This window comes from Artibeus jamaicensis, unplaced genomic scaffold (genome assembly GCF_021234435.1).
Source record: "Artibeus jamaicensis isolate MK-2021 breed Jamaican fruit bat unplaced genomic scaffold, CSHL_Jam_final contig_519, whole genome shotgun sequence".
In the NCBI taxonomy this organism is placed as follows: Eukaryota; Metazoa; Chordata; class Mammalia; order Chiroptera; family Phyllostomidae; genus Artibeus; species Artibeus jamaicensis.
In genome coordinates this window covers 19,480,232-19,492,271 of record NW_026521871.1, presented here as the reverse complement: position 1 = coordinate 19,492,271, position 12,040 = coordinate 19,480,232, and the positions used below count along the sequence as shown (strand labels likewise).

The 12,040-nt window shown below is 40.0% G+C and overlaps 1 protein-coding gene across 1 annotated transcript in view; it reads right to left on the bottom strand.

The window, feature by feature from the left end:
• The window catches only part of SYN2 (synapsin II), a 197,844-nt gene extending 186,059 nt beyond the window's left edge, over nt 1-11,785 (bottom strand). The window contains exon 1 of the mRNA XM_037139320.2: nt 11,233-11,785. Within this exon, the coding sequence (XP_036995215.2) occupies nt 11,233-11,636 (404 nt within the window). The 5' untranslated portion in view covers nt 11,637-11,785. The remainder of the gene's footprint in view (nt 1-11,232) is intronic.
• Nucleotides 11,786-12,040: the final 255 nt, after the last annotated feature.

The following is a 12,040-nucleotide window of genomic DNA, read 5'->3' as shown; positions in this document are numbered from 1 at the left end:
TTGTTTGATAAATGATAGCAGTTATTGTTGCCACACCTTTAGCACTTAAATCACACACCCTTTTGCTCAATGCCTCTTTAATGTGCATGTGAATCACCTGGAGACCTTATCCAAATACAAATTATTACTCAATAGGCACTGGTGAGACCCAATAATCTATAATTAAAAAACCTCTTGGTTGATGTCAATTCTGTTGGCAAATTATGAATATAAGGGCTAATTTTTAGTAAGCTTTTAAAACATATATTTATCTTATTTATGCAGATGGACAGAAGATGTTACAAAACAGGGTATCTCATTTTTCTTAGCATATATACCCTATACAAGAAGGTGCTCAATAAACATCTGTGAGTTTGTTATATCTTCAATCTCCAGATTATCTAGATAAGTTTTAGAATGCCTGTGCAATACTGATTTTCAAATCAAACACGGAGACATGCCAGGATGAAAGAACTCACTTGGGCACTAGGATTGGGATCACTGGAAAAAAGTCAGGGGAGAATCTGAGAAAAAACTTACCTCTTCACCAGTGAATATAATACCCAATATATACCGATGTGCCACATCCTCTTCCAACCATGTTGTCTGACAAGGTCCGGGCATGGAGGACTCAAGTTCAAGAAATTCGTCTCCACGGAAGAGAACATGGCATCCAAAATGGGTTAACAATTGGTTGTTTCATTTTAATTATTTTACTCTTGCTACTGAATATAGGCATTATACTGTACTTACTTATTCCTGTAAAAATCGCCCAAGAGGAAGGGACAGTTCAGGGGAAAACATTAGTATTCCCCACAGAACTGCCTGAAAGGATGGAAAAATCCCCACAGAGTCCCCTCTCCTTTATACAGGGGTATATGACAGCCAGGGCAATATAATTGTTAACCATAAGGGAAAACATGTCAAGTTGTATAAATTACCCTGGTTTGAGCAACTTAAAGTGATCAGGACTGCCATGGTGTACCAGAAATAAGAAAAACAAATTAGATCTCTTAAATCAATGGTTAAGGCCAGTTGATGAAGAACCAGGTTATTGTTGCAAGCACAGTTTGTGCTGCCAACAGTTGAGGGAATAGAAGAACTGGTTAGAAAGACTTTCCCACGACTGTTCCTTACCCACAGATACAAAGGGTCTTCCAAGAAGACAAGTAAAAACTATATAGGCCCCTACCCACAGCCCAGGGATACGGTTGGGACGGTTGAGATACATCTGCAAGGCAGAGGCAACTGTGGCTGGATTTCCTGTCTATCTCTCCTTACATGTTTGTTTGGGTGATCAAAAGGTGGTGGGATTGTTAGACACTTGTATTTCAGGTTTGTTGATTAGCATAATTCCAATGGAGTTGTACAAAATAACTTCCTGACCAGAGAACAAAGTCCCTGTATGTCTAAAAGTTGTTGGAGTAACAGCCCCTCCTTTACCTTGAATAGGAATATATATCAATTAGACAGGCAAAGAAATAAGAAAAGCTGGTTAGCTATTACAAACTAAACATGTAGAAACAGTTACTAGGGAGTCAGAGTTTTTAGTACACAGAGAAATATTTTAGACAGAAAAGGATAGATAGCTAAGTTAGTCATCACAAAGGCCTTATATTAAATTTCTTATTACCTCTACTCAATCTAGTATATCCTTTTGCCCCATGACAAATTCTGAGAAACTTTAATAAACATTAAGACATTCAAACTCTGTACATACAGCTACTTCTAATTGTCTGATTTATGGCTCTCCTGGTCAAAATAATCTTTGTTTAATATAACTGAATCTATGGGAACTTTCGTACTTTTCCTGGTTACCTTTGTATTGATTTTTTCTGCTTAACTGAGCATGCTATGCTGCAAATGTTAATCGCTACCTAAAATGAAAATATAAAAACCTGCTTGTACTTGCAATAAATGGAACATAGCTTCACTGTCCTTTGAGGCATGTTGTCATCTGTTACCCACCGCCAATGCCTTACCCACCTTTCAGAAACCCCTGGACCCTGCTGCGGCTGGACCGTGGCACAGATAGATGCTTGTTCCTTGTTTAAGCACAGAGATCATTTATTAAAGTACAGTCTTAACTGTACTTCAAATTTATATATGAGCCTCAAAAGGATATATATCCATATATCCTGATATCTACAGTATACACACAAAATTCTTGAAAATACATATACATCCCAGTCAGGGCACATGCCTGGGTTGCAAGCCAGTTCCCTGCAGGTCAGTTCCCAGCAGGGGATGCATGAAAGGCAACCATACATTGATGTTTCTCTCCCTCTCTCCTACCCCTCTAAAGATAAATAAATAAATAAATATTTTTTTAAAAAAAGAAAATACATATACACATAGAGGCAAACACACTAATAATAAATACTAGTAAGGTATAAAATGAGCTTGATTTCATTTTTTAGTAAAACAGATACCTTTTCCCAATGATTCTTTAGGGTGCAATTAATCTAAAGATCTCAGGCAACCAATAAAAACAAAATTTCAAGCAAAATACAGAGAGAGAGAAATGCCCTCCAACTTCCCCATTATCTTGGACAATGAATTCCAAGGTCCCTGAATTCCAAGTCCCACAATTACACCAATAAAAATTCAAAGAATTCCTTTGTGAATTAAGGCTTCTCTGAGAGGCTGCCTATTTTAGTCTCTTCTTTTGAACCTCCAGTTATTTAAATGCTTGTTAAAACCTTTATTTTAGCATTCTATAATTCAGATGAGACCAATATTATTAAATTCTTAGAGGCTACACTCTGACTTCCTATTAAAGCACCAAGAAAATAATATTGGGCATAGAATTACACCTGCTCACTGAATACTATGTAGGTAGTTTGAACTGTGAGACCTAATTTACTAAAATCAACCTTTAGAGCAAAAAGCACCTTTAAGTCACTCTGTCATAAGCAGGCACCTGCTCCTTAACTCAGAGAACTTTCAATAAAACCATTCATCAATATTTAACCAAGAGGTCTTTTAACAAATTCAGACATGTTGGAAAACAAACTGCATTCTGAGAATTGCTATTAGGCACAGAAGCACAGAACTGAGGTCAAGCATGAGACCAAAACTGGAATTATGAGTTTTAATAAATCAATGTTACTACTTCAGAGAAAATCAAAATACAGTTGGGAATCAGCTTATAGGAAAGTGAATTCCAGTGTATTCCATTACTTCTCTTAGAAATCTAGTCTTCAGGCCAAGGTAATTCTCTGGTTCATGCCAAGCAGTCTAGAGAATTACAGTATCCAAGGAAAGTTTCTAATCTCAAACCACTTGAAGCTGTTAGAACTAAATACAAATCATAAATATCCAAGGTGGAGGAAGAATAAGTGGAAGATACATTAATCTCCTCCCAAGACCAATCAGGAAGTACATATAAATTGTAGACAAAGCATCCTGAATAACCAACTGAACACTAGCTGGAGAGAAGCCTTATAACCAAGGACAGACAGAAGAAACCACTTCACCACAACAAGACTGGTAGGGAATGCAGAGGAGGCACAAGAGGGCTGGCTGAGATCTCACACGAACAGCTCAAGTTCGAGGAATATTTCAACTGCTGGTGGGTTCCCCTGAGAAGTGTGGGGTCTAGAACCCCAGCTAGGCTCCCCAGCTTACAGCACCAGAGCTGGAAAGGAACCCAGATAACATTCATCTGTGAAAAGCAGCAGGGTTTCACTCTGCCAGGGAGAGACAGCTAGAGATGCAGAGAGCCTCTTAAAGGGAAAATGCACAAAATTTCATTGGTGGCCACTTACCCTGAGCTCCAACATAAGGAGGGTAGAGTTGACTAGAGACACTTGAGGAGACATTGGGATTGGTGGCTCTGGGGAGAGAACTGAAGGAATAGCCGCCAGGATCTCTGTGCTGAGTCATTCCCCACACTGCAGGAGCTATCACTCTCAGGTGGCATCAGCCTGAGGGGAAGCAATAGCCCCACCTAAGGGAATTACTATCACACCCTGTTGTGCTAAAAATGATTACAGCTTGAATAGTTTAACAACTATGGAAAGTACAAAAAGCAGCCAAAATGGGAAGGTAAAGAAACAGACCCCAAATGAAAGAGCGAGAGAATTCTCCAGAAGAACTACATGCAATGTAGGCAAGCAATTTATCAGATACAGAGTTTAGAGTAATGATTATAAGGATAATCAACAGCATGAAAAAAAGGATCAGTCAGAAACTATAAAAAAGGACCAGTGAGAAATAAAGAACACAATATCTGAAATAAATAATATACTGGAAGAATAAACAGTAGGTTATGTGAAGGAAAGGACTGAATCAGGGATTTGGAAGACAAGGTAGAAAAAACATGCAAGGATGGCAGCCAAAAGAAAAAAGAATTTTTTTAAAAATGAGGAGTTCTTAAGACACATTTTGGACAACATGAAGCATGACAACATCTGCATAATGGGAATACCAGAAGCAGAAGAGAGCAAGCAAGGGATCAAGAACCTATTTGAAGAAATAATAACACAAAACTTCCTTAATCTGATAAAGGAAAAAGACACACAAGTCCATGAAGCTCAGAGTCCCAAACAAGTTGGACCCAAAGAGACCTACACCAAGACACATCATAATTAAAATGACAAGGCTTAAAAACAAGAAGAGAATCCAAAAGCCACAAGAGAAAAGCAGGTAGTTACTTACAAGGAAGCACCAATTAGAATAGCATCTGATTACTCAACAGAAGTATTTCAGGCCAAAAGAGAATGGCGTGAAATATTCAAGGTGATTAAAAAGGAAAGGCCTACAACCAAGACTGCTTTACCCAGCAAGGCTATCATTAAATTTGAAGGAGAAATAAAGAGCTTTCCAGACAAGAAAAAAACTAAAGGAATTTATGAACACCAAACCACTACTGCAGCAAAGGTTAAAGGGCTTGTTTTAAGAAGGAAAAAAAGAAAAAGAAAAATGTCTAACAATAAAATGGTACTACATACGTATGTACCAATAATCTCCTTGAATGTAAATGGCTTAAATGCTCTAACCAAAAGACAGGATAGCTAAATGGATAAGAAAATTGCCTCCAAGAGATCCATCTAAGATCAAAAGATACACACAGACTAAAAGTAAAGGGATAGAAAAAGATATTTTATGAAAATGGAAAAGAAAAACAAGCTGGGATAGCAGTACTAATATCTAACAAAATAGACTTTAAAAAACCAAGGCTCTAGTAAGAGACAAAGAAAGACACTACATAATGATAAAGGGAACAATCCAACATGAGGATATAACCCTAGTAAACATTTGCATACTTAACATAAAAGCTCCTAAATACGTGAAGCAATCTTGATTGACTTACAGGGAGAGATCAACAGAAATATAGTCATAGTTAAAATCAGGAGATTTTAACACCCCATTGACTTCAATGGACAGATCTCCCAGACAGAAAATCAACAAGGAAAAGGCAGCCTTAAATGACAAATTACAGCAGATGGATTTAACAGATATCTTCAGAGCATTTCATCCCAAAGCAAAATACACACACTTTTCAAATGCACATGGAACGTTTTCTAGAATAGAACACATATTAGGACACAAAACAAGTCTCAGAAAATTTAAGAAGACTGAAACCATATCAAGGATCTTCTCTGACCACAATGCTATGAAACTAGAAATCAATCACATGAATGAAGAACATTGAAAAACATGCAAAGACATGGAAGCCAAATAACATGTTATTAAACAATGAATGGGTCAATAATGAGATCAAGGAATAAATCTAAGACACCTTAAAAAAAAATGAAAATGAGGACACGACAATCCAAAATCTGTGGGACACTGGGAAAGCAATCCTAAGGAAATTCATAGCATTACAGGCCTTTCTCAAAAAACAAAACAAAGAAAGAAAGAAAGAGCTCAAATAATCTAAACTTAAAGGAACTTAAAAAAGAACAACAAACAAATCCCAAAGTGAGTAGAAGAAAGGAAACAATAATGATCAGAGCAGAAATAAATAAAATACAGTCTAAAAAATGATATAAAAGATCAATGAATCCAAGAGCTGGTTCTTTCAAGAGATAAACAAGATTGACAAACCTTTAACCAGACTCATCATGAAAACATGAGAAAGGACCCAAATAAATAAAATCAGAAATGAAAGAGGAGAAAATAACAAATGACAACAAAGAAATAAAAAAGATTGTAAGAAAATATTATGAACACCCACACACCAACAAACTGGACAACTTGGATGAAATGGATAAATTCCTAGAAACACAATCTTCCCACACTAAATCAGGAAGAATCAGAGAATCTGAACAGGCAGATTACACCTAGTGAAACTGAAGGAGTAATAAAAAAAAAAACTCCCAACAAACAAAAGCCCTGGACCAAGATGGCTTCACGGGGAATTTTATCAAACATTCCAAGAAGAACTAACACTTCTCCTTCTCAAACTATTTCATAAAATTCAAGAGGAGGGAAGACTCCCAAACTCATTTTATAAGGCCATCATCATCCTAATTCCAAAACCAGATAAAGACACTACAAAGAAAGAAAATTATAGGCCAATATCCCTGATGAACACAGATGCTAAAATCTTCAACAAGATATTAGCAAAACAAATACCGCAATGCATCAAAAAGATCATACACTATGATCAAGTGGGATTTATTCCAGGAAGGCATGGTTGGTACATTTGCAAATCAATAAATGTGATTCACCACGTAAACAAAATGAATGATAAAAACTACATAATCATATCACTAGATGCAGAAAAAAGCATATGAAAAAATGCAGCACCCATTTATGAAAAGAACTCTCAACAAAGTAAGAATAGAGGGAACATACCTAAACATAATAAAGTCCATATATGACAAACCCACTGCCAGCATCACATTCAACAGGCAAAAACTATAAGCATGCCCCTTAAGATCAGGAACAATACAGGAATGTCTGCTTTTACCTCTCTTACTCAACATACTGTTGAAAGTCCTAGCTACAGCAATCAGAAAAGAAGAAGAAATAAAAAACATCCAAATTGGAAAGGAAGTAGTAAAACTGTCATTATTTGCACATGACATGATATTGTACATATAGAACCCCAAAGATTCCACCAAGAAACTACCAGAACTGACTCATGAATTCAGCAAAGCAGGATACAAAATTAATATCCAGCAATCAGTTGCATTTTTATATGCCAATAATGAACTAACCAAAAGGGAAATTAAGAAAACAATCCCATTCACAATTGCTTCAAAAAGAATAAAACACCTGGAATAAACCTAACCAAGGATACAAGAGACCTGTACACAAAAAATTATGAGACACCAAAGAAAAAATTGAAGAAGATAACAAATAAGTGGAAGTACATACCATGTTCATGGATAGGAAAAATTAACATCATTAAAATGTCCATACTACCCAAAGCAATCTATAGATTCAATGTAATTCCTATCAAGATTCCAATGATGTATCTCACAGAATAGAACAAATATTTCAAGAATTTATATGGAACCGCAAAATGTCCCGCATAGCAATAGCAATCCTGACAAAAAGGACACAGTTGGAGAAATCACGCTACCTAATATCAAACTATACTATAAGGCCACAGTAATCAAAACAGCATGCTATTGGCATAAAAACAGACATATAGCTCAATGGAACAGACTAGAGAGCCCAGAAATGAATCCACACCTTTATAGTAAATTAATATTTGACAGAGGAATCAAGCACATACAATGAGCTAAAAATAGTTTATTCAATAAATGGTGTTGAGGAAATTGAAAAGATATATGCAGAAACGTGAAACCAGACCACCTTCCTACACTACACACAAGAATAAAGTCAGCCCTGGCTGGTGTAGCTCAGTGGATTGAGCACGGGCCTGTGAACCAAAGTATCGCGGTTCGATTCCCAGTCAGGGCACATGCCTGGGTTGCAGCCCAGTTCCCAGCAGGGGACTCGAGAGGCAACCACACATTGATGTTTCTCTCCCACTCTTTCTCCTTCCCTTCCCCTCTCTCTAAAAATAAATAAATAAAATATTTTTAAAAAAAAGAATAAAGTCAAAATGGATCAAAGATTTAAATGTTAGACCTAAAACCATAAAAATCTTAGAAGAAAACAGAGGCAGCAAAATCTTGGACAGCACTCATAGCAACTTTTTATCAGACATATCTTCCCAGGCAAAGGAAACAAAAGAAAAAATAAACAAATGGGACTACATCAAACTAAAAAGTTTTTGCACAGCAAAGGAAATAATCAACAAAATAAAGACAACCCACAGAATGGGAGAATATATTTGCCAGTACATCTGATAAGGTATTAATATACAAATTCATAAAGAATTTACAAAACTCAACAACAAAAAAGCAAACAACCCAATTAAAAAACTGAGCAAAGGACCTGAATAGACACTTCTCCAAAGAGGACATACAGATGTCCAGTAGACATATGAAAAGATGTTCAACGTCACTAATCATCAGAGAAATGCAAATGAAAACCACAGTGAGAGATACCATCTCATAACTGTCAGAATGGCTATCACCAATAAATCAATAAACAGCAAGCGCTGGTAAGGATGTAGAAAAAGGGGAACCTTTTTGCATTGTGGGTGGGAATGCAGATTCATGTAGCCATTGTGGAAAGCAGTATGAAGATACCTCAAAAAATTAAAAACGTATCTGCCTTTGACCCAGCAATCCTACTTCTGGAAATATATCTAAAGGAGCCCAAAATAGTAACTTAAAAGAACATAAGCATCCCTATGTTCATTACAGTGTTATTTATAATCACCAAGATATGGAAGCAGCCAAAGTGTTCATTAATAGATGAATGAATAACTATGAGACATTTATACAATGGAATACTTCTCCGCCTTAAAAAAAAAGAATAAAATTTTACCCTTTGCGGCAGTATGGATGGATCTGGAGAACATTACACTAAGTGAAATAAGCCAGACAAAGAAAGACAAATACCATATGATTTCACTTATATGTGGAATCTAATGAATAAATAAAAGAGGTAGACTCATAGATGGAGAGCAGATGACAGACAGCTAGTGGGAGGGGGGAGATTATGCGTTGGAGGAATTGAGCAAAAATAAACTTTTTTTAAAAAGAACTAAGTACAAATCTACAGCAGCCTCATCAAACACATACAAATGAGTATCTTCCTACCTGCCAATACCTAACTGGTAATTAGACCCCAAACAAATGCCTTCAACTGGATGAATTGGGACAGTGTGCAGGAGGATCAGGTTCTTGCATAAAAAAATGAAACACCAATGTCATTCCCATTTCTCCCCTTCTTTATCTGGCCTTTATTCAAAACTCATCTTTCGTGATGCTTTCTTTCTCTAATAATTCCAGCCCTCACTAATCACTTCATTTACTGAATGAATAACTAATAATTCTGGATTCCTTTTTGTTAACCGTTTTTGTTAAATATTTCCACTTTGTCTCCCAAAGTTAACTATGAGTACTCTGTAAGGTCCCTATACTACCTAGCCCCTAGAGGGAGCCTGTTATTAATATCGCTAATAACATAATAATAATAATAATGGAATAGCAAGCCAGTGCAGTGGCAACAGTGGAATAAAATGAGCCTAAACTCAAATCCTGGTACTATATGTCACTTACTGGCTATATGACCACAAACACATTACTTAATTTTGCTAAGCCTCAGTTGGTGATAAGAATTTAATGAGATGTACTATATCAGAGCACCTAGAACAGGGTTTGGTATATAACGTATGCTAAATAAAGCTTAGTTACCTTCCCTTCCCACTAATAAGCACTTGTTGATTTAAAGGGAGTTGGAGCAATTCCTGTAGGGGGCTGTCATTGGCACCATCATTTAAACTCTTATACTTTCCCCATTACAGACTTGCTTGTGCTTTTGTGATTTCCTAACAAAGGTTCCTTCATACTTTCTGCTCCACAGTCTTGAGAAAAAGCCAAAGCTACTCAGAATGGTCACATTAGGGGCCAGCAGGAGGGCATCTCTACATCTACATCTCACTTCACCACACCCACCCTAGCACTCCCTCCCTTCTCCTCCGGGTCTCCCAGTGAGAAAAACAGTAAAGCAACCAAAAGAGGAGATGGAGATAAACAGCTCTGTGGTCCCTCTGTACCTCCCTCTTGGGAGGAAACACTCAGGTCCAGTCTCCTACCTCAATTCTTGTGAGAAAGAAAAACAAACCAATAAAAACAACCCTTCCTATATTCCAGAAAAAAAGCAACCCAGATTTCTGGCCTCTTCATTTCTTCAAGTCCTTCTTTCGCCAATTTCACCCTCACCACCCACTCCAACCATCATCCCCTGGGTCAACTTACTGCTACATAAAATAGAACTTCTTTTCATTGATTTGTCATAAGTGTATCTCATTCCTGCCTTTACCAACTAGCGGTACCATTTTCCCCCAGCCTTCCGATTCTAAGTTGGAATATCCCTTAATAATATAAATAATAATAATAATAATTCTTGAAGTTCCCTGTCTACTGTATTAGAGCAGATCTCTTTTGACTTGTGGCCCTCTAATGATCCAAAATATTTTACATCGGTCGTCATCTTGCCAGAGGGAAAAAACCACCATCACTTCCACTCCCCACATACATACAAAAAAAAAAAAAAAATTCCATAAATCCCCTCCCCGCTGCACAAAATACAAGAATTTCATTATTCTTAAACAGACTTCGGCCGTGCTGCACGGGAACAAGCCCACGTAAACCTGGGCTTTCGCAACCGTGATTTGATCAACCTTGATGTTAATATTGATATCAACCCCCATCGGACAGTTGAAAAATACTCCTTTGACCTTCTCCCCGCAAAATACCCATTTCCTTTCCAAATTCACTCCAGTTTCACAGAGTAGAACCTTTTAATTGGCTTTAAATGTCCCTTCAACGATCCGGGACCATTTTTACCTCATCTTTTCCGTGTCTAGGCTGACCCCTCCGTCCGCCCCTTAAAAACTAACTATTAAGTCTTAAGACTCTTCCCTGTTGCATAAAGTAGCTCCTTCTTTTGGAGGATTTGAGACAACTGAGGAAATCTCTTACCTCAGGGTTTACCTTTCCGGGAGACCAAGGCCGACTCCTACCCTACAAACATCCCTTCTTCCCAGCTCAGCCCCCACCCACGCCGTCTCCTCGCGGCGGGACCACTCAGACCCCCGTTTTTATTGGTCTAAACTGTCTCCCTGGCGCCGTGGTGCTATCTCCTCCGCGGCCCGGAGTGGCCCGGGCAGGCCCAGGGAGTTCCTAGCAGCAGCGGCGACCGGGGACCTACCAGTCAGTGTGCGGCTCGTCGACGACCAGCAGCACCTTGGCTTTCCTGGCGGCGGCGGGCGCCGGTGCAGGCGCGTCCACCAAGCCGGCCGAGGCGGCCGTCTGCTTCACGGCTTGGGACAGCGAGCTGAAGAAGCTGCTGCCCACCGACGGCGCTGAGGCCGCCTGCGGCACGGGCTGCGGCACGGGCGCAGGGGCCGACGGCGGCCTCCGTTCGGGGCTCGGGGAGGCGGCCGGGGGCGCCGACGAGACTGGGGGTGCCGACGACGCCGAGGCCACGCCCGGGCCGGGGGGCGGCGGTGGCGGCTGCTGGGGCTCCGGCCGCTGCAGGTCGGTCATGTAGCCATTGGGCAGGTTGGCGATGAAGCTGCTGTCTGACAGCCGGCGCCGCAGGAAGTTCATCATCTGGCTTGAGGGGATGGGGGCGCGCGGGGCAGCGGGCCCGGGCGGCGCGGAGGGCAAGACTGAAGTGGCAGATGTGGGACTGAGGGGGTCGAGGGGGGCTGACTCTCAGACGCGGGAGCGCGAACCTAGCAGACCGCCGCGGCAGACTGGGCCGGGCGATCCAGGCAGCGCGAAGCCCAGCGCGGCGGAGCAGGCAGGGGCGGGGCCACAGATCGCCCCGCCCCTCACCGCAGAGCTGGCGCCGCCCCCGACTCCCTGCTTGCGTATCCGGCACTGTGCCGCGGGCCTCCAAGGTCTGCAGACCTGAAGGCTGTAGAGTGCTAGGTCACCTGCAGCCTGAGCGGGGGCTCTATGGGCAGGGCGTGAGAGGCAATTCTGCTCTCCAAGAATAGGGGAAAGGGAAC